This window comes from Piliocolobus tephrosceles, chromosome 11 (assembly GCF_002776525.5).
Source record: "Piliocolobus tephrosceles isolate RC106 chromosome 11, ASM277652v3, whole genome shotgun sequence".
Taxonomy (NCBI): domain Eukaryota; kingdom Metazoa; phylum Chordata; class Mammalia; order Primates; family Cercopithecidae; genus Piliocolobus; species Piliocolobus tephrosceles.
The window spans coordinates 123,995,782-124,014,719 of record NC_045444.1 but is presented as its reverse complement, the minus strand read 5'-3'; the positions used below and the strand labels follow the sequence as shown (position 1 = coordinate 124,014,719).

Sequence of the window (18,938 nt, the reverse complement as noted above, 5' to 3'; positions counted from 1 at the left end):
GGTTTCACCATGTTGGTCAAACTGGTCTCAAACTCCTGACCTCAAGCGATCCACCTGCCCCAGCCTCCCAAAGTGTTGGGATTACAGACATGAGCCACTGCGCCTGGACTTCACGGCCTTTGAAACAACACAAACAGATTCCTCTGCGCTTTACAGATGACGCCTGATGACTCACTATCAAATTAACCTGACGAGTTGATACAATCAACAAGGATTTCCTGATTTCTTATTTACAGTGAAGCAAGAGCCAAGGAAGGGCCCCCCCCCCCCCCCGCCAGGGAGCCTGATGCCTTCCACAGCACTGCAAGGACTTACCATAAAATGGCCCCTGCTGAAATATGACAAGGAAGACTCTTTGGGATAAAAAGGAGATAAATATGGCCTACTTAAGCACCTCTCATGAACACCTGGTGGCCAGCTCTGTGCTTCGGAGGGGCTGCCCCTTAAGGGACAAAACAGGAGAGTTTGGGGGAGCACGTGAAGAGCCTGCAAAACCTAGCTGCTCCTCAGGCCCCGCCTCCCCTCCCGAGGCTCAGCCCAGGAAGCTGGCAGCTCGGCTCTGCTGTTTTCCTGCCCAGTCACAGCAGTGCCATCCCTGGTGATGGCTTGGCACCCAACTCACTTTGCTGACAGCTTACAGGCCTGCAGGACACCCCTTCCCTAGACCTGTCAGGCGGGTGATCTGAGATGGGATCTGGCCTGAGCTTCTGCTCACCCTAGCGCTTCTGTTCACCCACTTCCTTTAGCTTGGGGGTGGCTGGTGCCCTCCTGGCTATGACAAGGGCGCTCCTGTGGGGCTTTGCATAGCCCCTGTGTCCATCTTGGGACAGCATTCTAGCACCATCCAACTTCTCTGGAGTGAGACTCCAGAGTTCTCAGTCCACTGAATGATGCCTAACGACAGCGTTCCAGGAGGAGTGCAAATGCATTACAGGCCCCCGCCGGAGGGGGGTTGGGATGTGCTCTCCACGCCTCTGTTCCCACATGACATCAGTCTTGTGAAAAGCTTCTCCCCTCTTTCAGAGTTCAGCTGTCAGGAACTCTGGGGTAAAATCTGCAGCTTCCAACTCAGTTCTATAGCAGTGAAAGAAACAGGCCTGAGGGTTATCAAGGGTACCTTGGTTTTAACCCTTAGGATTTAGAGGATATCAGCCAGTTAAAAACAACAACAACAACACTCACACATTACATTTTCTGTTTCTCTCAGAATCTCCAAAAAATTGGACAATTCCTAAAAATATGAAAAAAGTATTCCTTGCTTTCTATCTAAAGAACATCCAAGCCCAGCCTTCATGGAATCAGTCCGCTGTCATTACTTATCTTAACACATGACTCCTGCTTGAGACTCACGCTAGAAATTGTATCTGATATCCGCTATCAACAAACTAGTTCCAGTGGTTCTTAATGAAAGCTCAAATAAGACTATCTTTCTCTGAGCTTGATGATATATTTAATTCTTAAGTGGAGTAACTGTGTCTTTTCCCCATCAGCAGGAAATAATATAATGTTCTTAAAACCTTTGATACTCGTAACTATTTCTCTATGGTGTTAAGAGAGAATAAAATAAAAATCAGAAAATATATATTAACAGGAAAATCCTGAGGCATCTGATCGCACCTTATTTTGAGCATGGTGGCTCTTTCATAGGTATGTTTTTTCAGTTTGATTTTAGCTTACATGTTCTCCTAGAAAAACTGTCTCTAGTTTACATGTTGAAATTATACGTATCAATAGTTCAAGTCACTTGGCAAAGAGTATGGTACTTTTATTCTCAGATGTTTGGATTTCCTGGATAACTGGAGAGCCATTGTTTAAAAATACAAAAATACATAATGTAAATTATACATTATATATACATACATACACACGATATAGCCACACATACATACACACACACACACACACCCTGCCACTCCCTTTTTTTTTTTTTTTTTTTTGAGACAGGGTCTTCTCTGTTGCCCAAGCTGCAGTGCAGTGGTGTCAGCACAGCTCATCACAGCCTCAAGCTTCCGGACCCAAGTGATCCTCCCACCTCAGCCTCCCAAGTAGCTGGGACTACAGGCATGTGCCACCTGGCTAAGTGTTTTAATTTTTTTAGAAATTATGTCTCGCCATGTTGCCCGGGCTGGTCTCGAACTCCTGGGCTCAAGTAATCCTCCCACCTTGGCCTCCCGAAGTACTGGGATTACAGGCATGGGCCACTGCATCCAGCCTATCCTAACATTCTGCATCATACTAATGCTTACTTTGTTTTTCTCTTCGTACTGCCGCCTAGATTCAGCCAGCTGTTCTTCAAGCTCCAGCAACATATCTTTGAGGGTATCAACCTGGTACATGAAGTTTGTCTTCTCATTGTCTAGCTGAGCATTGGAAACCATAGCCTTCTTATATTTCTCTTCAACTTCCGCTAGAGAGTCCTGTGGAAAGCAGGTCATATTTTTGAAATTGCAATACAAAAAATCAAAACAAAGAATCATTCAGTATTCTGTTAAAAAAAAACGCTCAGTCCTAAACTTAGACTATATTTCTTAGAGCAAATGGATCAGAGAAAGAAACACATGGCAACTTCAAATGCATGGAAATTCCCCTTTTCAATTTGGTCAAATTCTCATTGCTCAGAAAATTCGCTAGTAAAAGCAATGTACACACTCATTAGAACAAACGAGACACCAGTATGGAAAGGGATGTTGTCACAGAGGCAGTAGAGTCTCTGGCCCCACTCAGTAGCTGGGGAATCCTCCCAGCATGGTGTCTTAGGGCTGGATGTCAGGCTGTTCAACAGATTTCTGAAGAATCACTAGAGGCGTGTGACCAGCCCCTGTGAAAGAGCCAGTATGTGACGGCTGAGATAATTTCTCAGGGCCACAAGCCACAGTGACCGCCAACCAGCCCTACTCTGGCTTATTAACCAGGAAAGGAGCAGTAGTGATTTCAGATTTTTGACCCACAGGAAAATGGCATGCAGATCTCACTGGGTAGGTCCTGGAAAGACAAAGGTCATTCATTCCCTTTGAAGAACAGACCAGAGAAAGAGGCCTGTAATATATGCATGGCAATGCCCTCACTTGCCCCACACTCTTGCAGGTCCCCAACATGAGGAGGCTAAGGCGATTCCAGAACAGAGAGAGCAGAACCGTCAGGGCGCATACATGCAGAGCTAAAGGCAGAGGCAGGAGCTGCCTGTTCAGGTGCAGCAGAGGCTCCAACGGGGCTGGAGGGACCAGTGCTGGTCTAGCTCTGCACCTCCACACCAGGACAGCTGTTTCAGGTGGGACCAGTGGGTCTCTGGTTGGTTCAGTGGCTCCCCACCAGCTTTTTTTTTTTTTTTTTGAGACAGTGTCTCAGTCTGTCACCCAGGCTGGAGTGCAGTGGCACAATCTCAGCTCACGGCAGCCTCCACCTCCCGGGTTCAAGTGATTCTCCTGATTCAGCCTCCCGAGTAGCTGGGATTACAGGTGTGCGCCACCACACCCAGCTAATTTTTATATTTTTAGTAGAAACGGGGTTTTGCCATGTTGGTCAGGCTGGTCTCAAACTCCTGACCTCAGGTGATGCACCTGCCTCGGCCTCCCAAAGTGTGGAATTACAGGCGTGAGCCACTGCGCCTGGCCAAGGGGCTCCCTTTTTCGCAGGAATTGAAAGCCAGAGTCTTATTTTTCCCCCTTTCAGGAAAGGTGACAGATATGAAGATAATGAATTAGTCATGACTGATGTCACCTCCTCTGTCTGGTGCTCTTTGATATTAAATTCAGACGATCTCTCAGGTACTTTCTGGGGAGCTGAAAAGGAAGTAACAGATTTGCCACCTACTTCCAGATCCACAATCTGCTGCTCCCTAATGAAGACAGTCACTGATTGCTCACCTTACTGTCAAGGAACAGGGCAACCGCATCTCCTGGCTGGTGCAGTGAAGTCACTGCACACTCTAAAAGCAGGGTGTACATGCTCCAAGAAAGCCAATGCCAGTCAGTCTTTACGTCAATTAGCAGCATTTTACAGGATGCAAATAATTGGGATGTTTCAGAAGTGTGGCATGTGAGGATGGCCTTATTAGTAGACATCAGATATTTTGAGAAGCAAATCAACCTAAGCCTTTTTGTATACAGCTACAACAAAAAGTGAAGAAAACCAAACCTTCTTCAAGTGTCTGGTACGAGCCTATGGGAGATAAGAAACTGGTTTGAAGCCTGGGGGAAGGATGGTGAGTACAAGACATGCGTCAGGGAGTATGTTAGTAACCTTTTCTACTGGGGAGTTACGTTTTCAAGTCTTGGTTCAAACAATGCATTTGGGAAAATGGTGAGTGTACACCCATGCCGGCATTCCTGCCATTGTGAGTTCTTCTACAACCTGGAGCCTCTTTACGGTAAGCATGCACTCTGAATTTCTTCTTTAGGATTTTGTTTTTTTTAAGTGAAGTTGGGTTAATAAGATGAGACCACACTTCTGTGAATTGGTACCTTCATCTCTTTCAACCCCTGCATGTATTTGCCTTCTACATCCTGAATCTGGTCCTTTAACTCGTTGAGTTCCTGGGGGAAATGGCAGAAAAGGCAGATGATGTCAAGGTGAAACAGGTGGTTCCCTAAATCTTTCATACTTCAGGGTACTTTCTATTTGGGTGGTCTGAGCACCCACTTTTCTTTTTTATTAAGTGTTAAAGGAAAATAAACTTCACTATTTTTTAGTTTAAAGTTCAGGTGTATCCCACGTGATATTTTTACATGATTTTATGCAATCCTGGTGTATCTCATAGGATTTTACACAGTTTAAAAAACAGGCAAAATAGAGCTTCTGAAAATGGTACAGGTTATTTCAACTCCTATTCAGTAATTCATTCAAGCACTTGGAGTTCCTACTCTGCAAGATACAGTGAGATGCTAGAGGCAGAAATCAGCAACACTTTTTCCCTGCATTTATGGAGCTCCAAGTCTCTACTTTGCCAAATTATTGGTGCCTGGAACAGCATCTGGCATGAGCCAGCCTCTCGGTAAGTACCTGAACAAATGAGTGGCACGCACAAGCTAAGGGCAGAGAAACATCAGGACTGCCACCAACTCCGCTGTAGAAAGGGAAACAGCAGGCCAGGCACGGTGGCTCACGCCTGGAATCCCAGCACTTTGGGAGGCCAAGGTGGGTGGATCACCTAAGGTCAGGAGTTCAAGACCAGCCTGGCTAACATGGCGAAACCCCGTCTCCACTAAAAATACAAAAATTAGCCGGGTATGGTGGCGGGCGCCTGTAATCCCAGCTACTCAGGAGGCTGAGGCTGGAGAATCGCTTGAACCCAGGAGGTGGAGGTTGCAGTCAGCCAAGATCGCGCCACTGTACTCCAGCCCAGACAACAGCAGCGAAACTCTGTCTCAAAAAAAAAAAAAAAAAAAAAAGAAAAAAGAAAAAGGAAAAAAAAAGGGAAGCAATGAGGAGCTGCAGGTGGCCCAGGGGTGGCACAGGGGAAACGGCTCTTCTGGTTTCGTAAACTCATAAAACACAGGTGTTGGAAGCACCTTCAAGGTGACCCTGGCCAACCTCTGGTGGATGCTTAAATCCCTATCTGTCCTCCCTGGCAAATGGCCATGCAGCTGCTCAGACATCCCCAGTGGGAGCTGCTTCTCTTTTAAACTTAGTTTAAAGCACTAGAAAATTCAGAAACAGAGTCACTTCTGGCTCCTTTCAGCTGCTTCTGTCTTGGTTCTGCTCCCTGGAGGACACAGGTCTAGTCACCTCACCTTCCCTTCCAGGCTTCAGGTTGCCAGATGCACTGTCCCTAGTTACTTTAACAAATAGCACCATGTTTCTCTCTAACACATGGAATGCTACCAAATGCCTGGCACTGTCCTGGGTGCTGAGGAGAGAGCAGAGGATAATACCTACAATACAGTGGGAGAAAAGAAATCATTAAAATACAGAGATGAGGTCTACTAAAGGCATATTACAAAGAGAAAGGAAAGGGCATGTTCTAGGCCGAAGGGGAACATACTTAGCGGGGAAGGTCGTGTGAAAGTAGGTAAAGCCGTCTGGTGTCCAAACATGTGGACTGAATGTCTATGCAGACCAAGCACACAGAGACGACGAAGCACACAGAGACGACGAAGCACACAGAGACGACGAAGCACACAGACACGACCAAGCACACAGAGACGACCAAGCGCATCAACACAACGTGCCTAGTGCTCTCACTAAGGTATGCCCCGGCTGCTGAGGGGCGCAGGGGGCCGGCACACAGTCCGCCCTGCTGAGGGGTCAGTCGGTAGGATCAGATTCCTGCAGGAGACACTATGTGAGCTGGGTCTTGTTGTTAGGAGAACACCATATTTTAGGGGAGGTGAGGGAGACAGGACCAAGAAGAAAGATCCAGAACTTTATGAATTAAGTCTTTTTTTTTTTAATCTAAAGACTGATTTTTACAAAAGGTTCTCCCAAGTCGTAAGAAGAGAGCATCTCACCTTGATTTCCCTGATGGACGCCTCGGTGTCGATGGAGATGGAGGTGTCTCCGCTTCCTCTCCGAGAGGAAGTCCCACCCAGAGAGGCCAGCGTGGCTGCAGACAGGCCTGGCATATTACGAGACCCCTGGAACGTTGAGAGAATCAGATGCTGATATGGGTGTCCCCACCCAAATCTCATCTGGAATTATAATCCCCATAATCCCCACAGGGCGAGGGAGGGACCTGGTGGGAGGTGACTGGATCAGGGGGGCAGTTTCCCCCATGCTGGTCTCACCATAGTGAGTGGGCGCTCAGGAGATCTGATGGTTCTGTAAGTGTTCGACTGTAAGTGTTTCCTGAGGTCTCCCCAGCCATGCGGAACTGTGAGTCAATTAAAGCTCTTTTCTTTGTAAATTACCCAGTCTTAGGAAAGTTCTTTATGGCAGTGTGAGAACGGACTAACCCAGATGCGATTTTAGACAAAACCAAAACTGCATGTAAATCTAACATCACAGGACTGTTACTTTAATTCCATTTCCAAATTGGAAGCTCTTCATGGACTTATGGTAAGCTATAAGGAGAGGATCATTTCCAGGCACCTCCTGGATGCTCTGTGATCAGCTGGATTAACCCTAAACTCCATGGTGGGGCCCATCATAAACGCCTCCCTGCTCTGCAGGGTCTAACGCACACTGGACAGGACTCCCGGTGGCCTACCTACAGGGAGGTGATGCCAGGTTAGGTGGGCCGCTTTCTAGTCCGTTCCCTCACTGGAGAACATCTTTATTAAAAAGCCCAAGCAACATATTTTCTTATCAATTTCATCCACAACTTTCGAGACCCTCTAGGTTTATGAATCCTTACCTTCTCAGTAAAATCTTTTTCTGGTCTGTCTTCTACCTGTAGAGGAAAATGGACAACATATTAAATACTTTAAAAGCGTTAAATGGATAACATGAAGATAGGGGCTAAGAATAATAAAAAACAAAAAACAAACACACACAAAAAAACAAAACATTCGCTTCCTTCATAATTTAGAAGCAGAGAAGTGGGATCCTCCAAATTTGGCTTTTCCCACCTCTCCTACTTGGACGTCTGTGAGGTCCCTTCTCCTGTCCTCATTTGGATGTCCCTGAGGACCCTCTTCTCCTGTCCTCAGGTAGGAGTCTCACTGGGCCCCACAGCATGCTGTGGAACTACAAGAGGGGGTGCACATGAGGAATGGACCCTGGAGATGGCCCTGCACCATGAGGATGTCTCGGGACAAGAGGCAGAGGCTGGTAGTGGGGTTACTTCTTTCTTGGCTCAGGACCCAATAAAAGACAGGCTTAATTTTTTCTCTTTCCTTTTTTTTTTTTGTGGGGCTCAGGGTGGGGAAGGGTTGTTTAAACAAATATTAACTACCTGGAGTGCTGCTTTTTTTTTTTTTTTTTTTTTGCACATTGAATGTTCTTATCATAAACCCACTGGGAAGGCCAAGATTGAGTTTGTCTCCAAACTCTCTGGGAAAAGCTGTCAATGAATCATGTTTTCCCCATCATGTCTTCAACCCAGCTTCCTGTAGCTCAGAACTTTTTCACTTTGATTGTCAGAAAATCAGCCAAAGACATGCCCGGCAACTGCAGACCATATATGCTTGATTCAGCAGATCTGAGCGGTGACCTGGGACTCTGCAGTCACCCTTGTGAGCTCACACAGAGATAATTCAGAATGAAGCTTGAGAAATCCTGATGGAGAGCTGCCAAGGCCACGGCTCACCAACACTTGATCTGCACAGACGCTGGTGCCGGGGACCAGCAGCTCAGTACAGGGGTGCAGGTGCTATGGTCAGGGTGCCAGAGAGATGGTGACCTCCCAATGACCACTTTCCATCTATGGCCAGAGTCCACGCTGGACCAGATGCCCCTGCCCTCACCATCCGGCCCCACCAGGAAGGCTCACTAACCACCACCTTCCCTCCTGAAAACTCCCTGTACCTTCAACTTCTCCTCCAAGGACACCTGGAGCAGCACTAAAACAACATAACCAGGAGTCACAGCTGGTCAGCCAGTTAAGGGATCAAATGGAATCCCACAAAATACTTGGTTAATCCAAAAGAAAGCAAAATCCAAGACCAGCTCTTAGCTCAGGGTGGCCATGTTTAAAGGTCTTCTACTCAACAGATCCAAGCTAAACCCTGCAGCCTGGCTCCCAAAGCCATCACACGGTCTCACCCACCCACCCTACACCCGGGTCTTCAAAAATAAACTTTCTACTCTCATTGAACCAGTCTCCTGTGTCCCAAGAGCAGGAGCGGAAATGGAGGCAGAGAGGCCACATCTTTCAGGCCAGTAGGATGCAGCCAGGGGCAGACTGGCCTCTCTCCCCTCTTTGCTAAATAAGCCCTTTGGGCAGGGTGGTGGTGGGGTGGTCCCTCTGCCCACTTAGCCACAGCTGCTAAGGACCCACCCAAGGCCCTGCCTAGACCATGTGTTCATGGGAGCTGTCCACAATCCCAGCTGCTTACAGCTCTCCTCCCTGATGTCCATTCTCACGCTGGGTGCGGCCCAGCTATACCGCAGTGAAGACGGCTCTCTCCAGCTGTGGCCCATACCACCTGCATTTGCTGACGTGTCAAAATGCACATCTAGAGTTATTTTTTCAGATGTGCATGCCACATCAGCCTAACTGTGTACTTGGAGGCACCAAGGCAGAATCTGATCAGACGGGTACTAAGGCAGACTCTGATCACACGGGTACAAGGCAGAATCTGATCAGATGGGTACTAAGGCAGACTCTGATCAGATGGGCACCATCTCATCTAGCAGAGCCCCAGAAGCCCTGCAGCCATGTTCTGAGTTGTGAGGATGACTAGAGCAATTCAAGTGTGGTTCTTCTCTTCATGTGGGAATAAAAAAATTCCTGAAATGTTTTTCAAATCAAAATTTCAAGGCCAGGCGCGGTGGCTCATGTGTGAATCCCAGTACTTTGGGAGGCTGAGGCGGGTAGATCACTTGAGGTCAGGAGTTGGAGACCAAGCTGGCCAGCATGGCGAAACCCCGCCTCTACTAAAAATACAAAAATTAGCTGGGTGTGGTGACATGCGCCTGTAATCCCAGTTACTCAGGAGGCTGAGGCAGGAGAATCTCTTGAACCCGGGAGGCGGAGGTTGCAGTGAGCTGAGATCATGCCACTGCAATTCAGCCTGGGCGACAGAGTGTAACTCTGTCTCAAAAAAATAGAACAAATAAAATAAAACAAATAAAATTTCAAATAACAAGGAAATGTGAACTATCTAGCACTTAGTTTCCTGGAGAATAAATTCATTAAATCTCCTGGGCCCAAAGCCTTTATCCCTTAGAATAAGTTAGTTTGCAGAACAAATATTAATAAGATGAACATAAAGAGGCTAGTTTAACTCTTGGTGGGATATGAAAATCCAGTTTAATAGACTGCCAAGTTACCACTGAAAAGCCTGCAGCATTTTTGCTCCACGGTGTAAAATGAATGTTTTCTGGCTGCTGGTCAGCAATAGATAAATATTGTGGAGAAATAAATGAAGCTCAAGGAATGCATTCGTTTACCTACAAAGGCATCTGTGCCCATAAAATAAGGGCCCACCCAAGTCTTTTTTTTCTTTCTGGTATTTCTTGCAAGAAAGCTGAGAAAGAATAAACAGGGGGTCCATAAACTTTGATTTTGGGAGGACAGGGCTTTAACACATCTTTGTTCTGCATGGTTTTAATTGTAACCGTCTACATCTATTGTTTTTATAATTTGTAAAGTATCAAATAAGGGGAAAACTCCCAAAAACCATAGTTTGCTGTTTCTATCATTTTAAAAAAGTCCTTGCTCCGAAGAACGTAACGGACTCAAAATAAAATCTGGACACATTTTTAAGTAGAGACCATGCAGAGAAAAATTAAAAATTAAGCTCTTGATGAAAGGCGATGGCAATGAACGTTTAACCTATCTCTGTTTTACATAGCAGAGTAAATTTCATTTTGTGTGTCTTCTGAATGAAAAAGGAATTTGTCAGCTTTCCTGAAACACAGGAAGGCTGTTCGGCTCCGTGGAAAGCCACGCAGCCCCACTCGCGTCCACCAGATGGCGGTGTGTCGCAGCTGCAGGGGCCAGGCCTGGACAGAAGCCGCAGGCAGCGGAGCCCACCTTAACAAGCCCACTTTCCAAAGCCCTAGCAGAGCCAGGTAAGGAATCAGGTATTGTGTTTCATCTTGACATAAAGCACAGCACTTCCTCCCTAAAATGACTAAGAAATCTAAGACAGGACAGGATTTTAAACACTGTCACAGTCACTGCATGGCATGGTGTGGGGACCCGGAGGAGGTGGGCATGGTGCAGAGAGGGAGGGGTCCAGAGGACACGGTGGCTGCAGGCGGTCCAGGCTGCTCTGCTCACCCACCCTAGCCCAGGACGGGAAAGCACCAGACCCTGCAGACAGCGGCCTCCTGCACGGGAAGGGCAGCAGCGCTGCACACATCGCAGCCTGTTAGCTTCATGACTCTCGTATTGTGAGTGATACTAAACATTTCAGGTCAGGGTGAAAACTTCACACTAACAGGTTTATAAAGTATGTGTGTCATATTTTAGTCACAGCTGAGTGTATACAAAGACATCATTGAAAATCTACTGGAAACAGTCACTTCTAAAACACGTCTGTGGAAGTTTAGTTTACGTCAATTTTCCTTTCAAAAACAAACGCTTCAAGGAGCACATTAAATATTTTATTAATTCCAAACTTCTAACATTGTGTCTAAAGGAGTTTACTATCTAGGCTCCTGTACACACGATGCCTGGTGAGGCTAAAATGCCAAGTTTTCCATGTTCCAGCTGCCTGTCCATTTTCCTAGAGAAAGAATATGTGGCACCTGTTCAGGTACCCAGAGAGACCCTACTTCAAGGGCCTAGGTACAAAAAGAACCTGTCCCCAGTGTCCAGCCAGGCAACACCAGACTTGGGTGGAAAAAGGGATCACCGAAGCAATATCCTTGTGAGGTCCCTCTTGAGATACAAACTAATAGCAAACACTGCTCAGAAAACACTGATTTTAAGGGTAAATTTCCTTCACATTTAAATGCTAGAAATGATAGCACAGTCTATCATTAGGGTGACAGTTTTTGGTTATAAATCCAATAATATTTACTTTAGCCTGAATGACTTATCTTTGAACTCTGGTGTTTATAATTCAAGACCCGTTTTTCCACCTGGTCCCTGCCCCTGCCTCTCTCTGTGCAACAAAAAACATGAGTCAAAATAGTGTTGTTTTTCTAGTTCAAACGGGCAGAGATCTGAGTTCACTGCTCCTGTTTTCTCTGAGTACACAAGGGAAGATATCGACCCGGGCTCCCCTCGGGACATTACTGACACAGAAACGTGGTGGCTTCGCCAGGTTCCCAGTGGGATTCTGGGGCCTGGATGACCCAGACCTGTTGGCTTCACCAGGTGGAGTCACTCTGCTTGGGTATGGCCCAAGCCTGGGCCGTCAAACCTCCGGATTCCGGCTCTCTGGAGGCACCTTTGCCTCCCCTCACACCCCCGCTGCTGGGCTTCACACCACGTGTGATCACCCGATGAGCTTCCATCTGCCCCCTGTCTGTGCGTCCCATGAGGCCGGGGGCAAGTCTGCATTTCTCATACAACGGCCCTGTTTCTGGAACATTCTAGGTACTCAATAAACAGTGAATGAGTGAAACACAACTTCCTCAAGGAGAAGATCCTGGCCATGCTGGAGAGGAAGAAAACAGTTCATCCACAGCATGGCCGAAGATCAGAATGAGGTGAACAGTATTCTATGTCTGTCTTGACATGGGGCCGATGCCCTCTCTGCTTTCCCAAGGACCCTGGGAGGACCAAGCGGGTGGAGAAAACTTTAGGTCTTGACCCTGGTGGTGGTCTCTGGACACTGAAGCATTTTCATTTTCTCGAAGTGGGACAAGCAGTCACTTCCTTCTTTCTGGTTACTACTGCCCTTTAATAGCACTGCCCTCCCTCCACCCCTCGGGGGGCACCAGCCCTCCCTCCCCTGTAACGGGCGTGACATGCTCACCTGTGCACCTGTGTCTCCCAAACCCAGGGCGGGACTCCCTACAGAGCCTACAGGGCTGACCCTGTCTGACTTCACATTTTTCTTGTCCTCTGTCCTCACTCATACTGGCCCTGGATACATGTTCCTGGTGAAGTCCCCGGCCTGGGAGCATTTCCCATGAGCTCTCGCTACAACAATTGTATCCCATCCCTGGCTAACCCCAGCCAAGGAGAAATAAAGTAACCATGTGTTTTTGTTTTGTTTTGTTTTGTTTTTGAGAGTCTCGCTCTGTCGCCCAGGGTGAAGTGCAGTGGCGCGATCTCGGCTCACTGCAAGCTCCGCCTCCCGGGTTCACGCCATTCTCCTGCCTCAGCCTCCCGAGTAGCTGGGACTACAGGCGCCCGCCACCTCGCCCGGCTAGTTTTTTGTATTTTTTAGTAGAGACGGGGTTTCACCGTGTCAGCCAGGATGGTCTCGATCTCCTGACCTCGTGATCCACCCGTCTCGGCCTCCCAAAGTGCTGGGATTACAGGCTTGAGCCACCGTGCCCGGCTGTTTTGTTTTTTTCTTTGTTTTTTTGTTTTTGCTTTTTGAGGAAATCATGACCCCTCTTTCCAGGGGAGGCACAAGAAGTTTACATGGCCAGCTAGATGTCCCAAACCAGGAATGAGAGCTGTGACATTTGAACCCAGGTTCTGAAACTCCCTGCCTCAGAGCACTGCCTGCTCCATGTGACCCCAAGGAAGGCCAGACTGGAGGGTCATTCACCTTTGCCACCACGCTTACTCCAGGCCCTGCCCAAGACCTGCTGCTCGTGCCTCCCAGGTAGAAGGACCGACGAGTCCCATCCAGGCCCTCCTGGCTTCTTCCCATCAACAAGGCCAAACACACCCACTAGCACTTTCTGTTGTCCCAGGAGATCCAAAATACACCAGCAATGGTGTTAATGTCCCAAGACGGAAAACAGAAATGGAGCCGATTCAGTATAAGAGGACCATGAGTTTTAGAAATTATGGAGATGAGCTAGCTTAGTTCTGTCTCCCAGGCTCTCTTCAGATACCAGGGATGCTGCCTGTACTCACCGTTCTTCTATCCTCCACACGATCAATCAAGGGATACCATAACCACATCCCCTAGGGAACTGCCCTGAACTCTACAGACACCCCTCTGCATTCTAAGAACCACATACATCAGATGTGGGGTCCCCAACCAACATAAGGCACCCAGGATGAGGAAGGGGACAGCCCCGTCCCTCACTGTGGGACTGACCTTTGTTCCCTAAGTGTGCCAACCGCCCCGCAATCAACTGACCTTTGTTAGTTGAGCAACTGATTCAGGGAAGGAAGAGTAGATATAAGGAGATCACCCACCCCCATCAGGTCCCAGGACGCCCAGGAAGGCTGAACCCACATCTCTCTGTTTATGATCATCTACTACACCTGTGAGTAAATTTTCTGCAAATTTAGAAAACACATGACAAAGAAATTTGTATCATTTCAATCTCTTCAGTCAATTTCATATGACAAAGAAATTTGCGTCATTTGAATCTCTAAGTGGCTATATTGAGCCCTGTTATTTTGTGACCTCATCATATGATTGAATAAAGACGATGCTTAACAAAATCCAATTGTCATGTCTCACTGGAACCAGACAGAAGGTACGGAGGGCAATGGAACCAGGCGGAGAGTATGGAGGGCATTAAGGGTGTTTGCGATTCACTGAAAGTAAAGCCACAACATTCTTCTGTCAATTGTAAATACCTATATTTTCTTCTCTTTTCCTTTTTTTTGAGATGGAGTCTTGCCTTGTCACCCAGGCTGGAGTGCAATGGTATGATCTCGGCTCACTGCAACCTCCGCCTCTTGCGTTCAAGTGAGTCTCCTGCCTCAGCCTCCCAAGTAGCTGGCATTACAGGCATGTGCCACTACGCCCGGCTAATTTTTGTATTTTTAGTAGAGACGGGGTTTCTCCATGTTGGCCAGGCTGGTCTCGAACTCCTGACCTCAAGTGATCTGCCTGCCTCGGCCTCCCAAAGTGCTGAGATTACAGGCGTGAGCTACCGCGCCTGGCAATATCTATATTTTCTTTTCTGAAAAGTGAGTGTGAGAAGACAAAGCGATTCTACATTAAATTTATTACAGAAAATGTTTCTTCCTGGTAGTTTTAAGTGATCACGTAAGTTAGCTTGTTTACTGCTCTACTATAGAGTATGAGATAATACAGAGATCCCAACTGAAAGGAAGACACAGCCGTGGGGGCTGGCTAGGCTTACCGAGTCTGTGATCTGAAATGTCTTAGTTCACAACCATTTACTTTCGGTTATTTGAGTAACAGCATCAAGACCAACTTGTCAGGTTTGAAAATGGGAAATCGGCCGGGCGCGGTGGCTCAAGCCTGTAATCCCAGCACTTTGGGAGGCCGAGACGGGCGGATCACGAGGTCAGGAGATCGAGACCATCCTGGCTAACACGGTGAAACCCCGTCTCTACTAAAAATACAAAAAATTAGCCGGGCGAGGTGGCCGGCGCCTGTGGTCCCAGCTACTCGGGAGGCTGAGGCAGGAGAATGGCGTGAACCCGGGAGGCGGAGGTTGCAGTGAGCTGAGATCCAGCCACTGCACTCCAGCCTGGGAGACAGAGCAAGACTCCGTCTCAAAAAAAAAAAAAAAAAAAAAAAGGGAAATCATGTCATAACGAACAGCTGAGGATCTTCCTGTTATCGCCTGATGCACTCTGGGGAGAGACTTACTGGGGGGCGGTGTGCCCTGGAGTTTGCACGGTCGCTGCTGCCTCGCACTCCCTGCACACATTTGCCTTCTCTCACTGCTGACTGCTGGGCTCTGGGATGGGGAGGGGTGGAACACAAACCCAAATGCCTGTGAGGCCAGCTGGGCAGAGCCAAATGCGTGACAAGATTGGATGTCTGCAACTTATACAGAGGGGAGAGTCTTCCCCAGAGAAACAGGCACTGGTGTTGTAATGCCCGCCCCTCTTGAACTCTGTTTTCCTGCGCTCCACGGCCGGACGGAGGAAGCATTCCTCTAGCACAGGAAAGCCATGCTGCACGGTGATGAACGGCACCTGGGCCGTGGCCTCGGGGTCATGAAAATAGTAGGTGGGGTGGAGGCTGCGCAGTTCTGCAACGTAGCTGCAGAGTCAGTGGCCAGAGACCCTGGGTTTTCTTCCCCCAAAGAAGCTGATACCTGCATTTGCTGATACCTGAATGCAGGTATCAGGTGCGAGGTAGGAAACCTCACAGTTCTAAAACACTGCATCTAATTTAAAACACAAATCACCAGCACCATAATAGGAAAAGCCCGCCAAACAAGCTACATCTGCGCAAGTGGAGGTCTCAGCGCTGCGACTTCTTGGTTGATTACTAGGAACGTTACGGAAATTGTAGGGCTCAGCATGCTGAAGTATGGTGTTCAAGTGAGTGGCTCTAACTTAAGAGCCACATTTTAATTGCTCTATGGCTGGGAGGAGTTTTTGTTTTTGTTTTCTAGAGACAGGGTCTCACTCTGTTGTCCAGGCTGAAATGCAGTGGCGCAATCATGGCTCATTGCAACCTCGAACTCCTGGGCTCAAGCGATCCTCCCACCTCAACCTCCTGAGTAGCTGCGACTACCGGTGCGTGCCTCCACACCTGGCTAGCTTTTTTCTTATTACTGTTTAGAGATGGGGAGATCTTCCTATGTTGGCCAAGCTGATCTCCAACTCCTGACTTCAAGAAATCCTCCTGCCTCAGCCTCCCATGTCGCTGGGATTACAGGTGTGAGCCACCACACCCAGCTCAGGCTGGAAATTTCGATATGGGTGGAGACGAACAGAGACGCCTGGCCCATCTTTGCTTTTTCTCCCCAGGGTTTCCCAGTGGCTCTTGAGGGTGGGAACCCTGGTTGGGTCGTGCAGCCTGGAGCCCCTTCCCTGGCCACATGCCCACCTCCCCTCCTCCATTCCCACACCCCCCAGGCCAAAACTGTCCTGCAAACTCTTCCCTTAAAAAGAGTGATAGCGTCACCTTCGAGAATCAGATCAGGTAAAACCGTGTCTAAAATTCCAACAACCCAGGGAAAAACACATAATAATGAGACTTCACGAGCTGGAGACGACCTAACAGGGCTCCTATTTTGTGAAACAAAATTTGGGCCACGCTGAGTGACAAACAGGATGCAGGGCTGTAAATCCACACATTTCGAAGGATCTGAGAACCAGCAGGGTAACGAATGACTGGGGCAAAACTGGGAGCGTCCCAGCATCTACAGGTCACGCTTTACCTTAAACGCTATCTGGCTTTGGTCACAGGTAACACTTCAAGCAAAACATTTAAGAGTCAAATACTTCAAATTTTTTAATTATAAAAAGAAAACCACACATCCGTGCACATGGCTATACTACTTTCTCCCTTTGTATAAAGTTTCCCTCCTCTAAGATCCCCATCTCTAAGCACTGCTAACAATTTCTTTTATGGTCTTTGAAAAGTTGAGCAATGTAATCCTAATAATATCACCGCAGAGTAATATTCTAAATTTGGAGACGTTGGAAGAGGAGGGTAAAGGGAAGCGGGAGGGAGCATGACTCTGAGTAGGAGCAAGGCCAGGAGGCCAACTTACCACAGGGCTGGCCCGGGCCGAGCTGGCCCTGGAGGAGGCGCGGGAGCTGGAGTTGAGGTGGCCGCTGTACTCCGAGGGCTGCCCACACAGCCGCCGTCAGGACACGCAGCCAGAAACAAAGGAACAGGGTCAGCAAAGGAGCAAGGAGAATAGAGGCCGACAGAAAACATGCTGTGTGAGTGGTGGAGGTTAGCCGCGCACGGCAAGGAAAAAAGAGTTAGGGTTAGACAGCAAACGCATATTCAAATCAGTGCTTGCTAATAAAAAAAAAAAAATCACATTATCAGAGGAACACAGAATTTCTCAGAGTTAGGAAGAAGAAAATAACACAAAGCACCCATTCAATTGGGTGTGCAGTCGCACCCGGTGTAGACACAGAAAGTCACCTCGTGGATGTGGAAATGACTGTTTTGAGAACTTAAGCTGCCTTCCGGCACAGAAACTGAAGACTCAGACAGGGTGCTTGGCGCTTTAGCAAGGGAACATTTTTGCTTCTCCACTATCTTTCCAAGTGGAAGCAAAATGAGATTTAGGGTTAATACAAAATTATGTATGGCTTTTTAAATTGCCAGATTATCTTCTACCTGGGTGGTTGCTATGTACATATCTGTCTATCCATTTATCTGAACTTTCTCACTTCTGGTGAAGGAAAATACCAGCAACTCCATTATCTGGAAGCCACGCCCTTGTAACTTTGATTTCTAGTCACATCTGCTGGTCTTAGATACATTTTCACGTTCTTACAAACATTCTCATATTCTTCTTGAGCAAGGCATGGAGGGGCGGGGGCAGGATTTGAACACTATTTAGGTCCTGACACGTCCTGAGGAGACCTTCAAGAGAGACCCATGCAGCACCCTACAGCGAGCCCTGCCACTGCTGAAGTCCCCTCCACTCCAGCCCCTGGACACCCTGCACTGTGCCGGGCACAGACCCCTCTGCTGGCCTCACAGGCTCTGCTGGGGACCTGCAGGGAGTGCCCTGCTTGCGAATTGTAAGGAAGCCCAGATCTTCAGGGGTGCCCATGATCTCATCTCAAATACCATCTTTTAGTTTGTTTCCTCACCAGGGCTAGTGACCAGATGAGGCCTGGCAAACTCAAGAAATACTTGTTGAATGAACGAATGATTTCAACTGTAGACTAAAATAACCATCAAATGTCAATTGAAAGCATTAAATGTTGTACAGGGCTGTGGTCAAGATGGGCAAGTTCCCCAGACCCATCCACCTCTATTTTATTTGATACATGTTTACTATATACTTACACTTAGGTGCAAGATGTTGCTTAAGATACACAGATAATACTGCTGTGTTCACACCACATGTACAGCATCGATGCCATATTCGAGATATTCAAGAAAATCGCCAGTATTCCTAGACTCACTTTTTGGCTTTCTTGTTAAAAATAAAGGAAAACACTTAATGTCAGCACTTTAAAGCAGAAGAATTTTGCCTGAGGGTTTCCTGATATGAGAGAGGAAAACTTCATCCTGCAGCGAATCCTTCACCATTCTGTGTCATTCATGCCCTGGTTTATGGTGCAAAGACACAGTGAACTGTTGTGAATAGAGCTTACTGCCCACCCAAGCTTCCCTAAGCAAAAGCAGTTCTCAAACCTTCCAATTCGACCTAATCATGCAGAAAAGAACAAAGTAAAAGTCTCTTATCGCCATGGTCCACGTGCATCTTATGTTTAGGAGTTACGTGGCTACCGTGCAGCTAATGTAAGCCAGAAAGCTTTAAGTCTGAATCACAGCTCCATTTCTTGGCCATGTGGCTGTGGAAGTTCCTTAGCCCGTCATCTGTGACATGGAAGTAAGGATGTGGGTCACGCGGAGGAGCTGAGGACTAGGAAGTGACATGGAAGTAAGGAC

General features: G+C 47.6%; 1 protein-coding gene across 6 annotated transcripts in view; it reads right to left on the bottom strand.

The window, feature by feature from the left end:
* LRRFIP1 (LRR binding FLII interacting protein 1) overlaps window positions 1–18,938 on the bottom strand; it is a 101,286-nt gene that overhangs the window by 32,913 nt on the left and 49,435 nt on the right. For all 6 annotated transcript variants that reach the window (XR_002735052.1, XR_002735050.1, XM_023228721.1 and 3 more), the window contains 3 exons: window positions 7,292–7,327; window positions 6,447–6,572; window positions 2,247–2,417 (listed from right to left, as the gene is read on the bottom strand). Coding sequence is in view for 4 of the 6 variants with exons in the window: in XM_023228721.1 (XP_023084489.1) it covers window positions 2,247–2,417; window positions 6,447–6,572; window positions 7,292–7,327 (333 nt within the window). In the remaining 2 variants the exon portion in view is untranslated. The remainder of the gene's footprint in view (window positions 1–2,246; window positions 2,418–6,446; window positions 6,573–7,291; window positions 7,328–18,938) is intronic.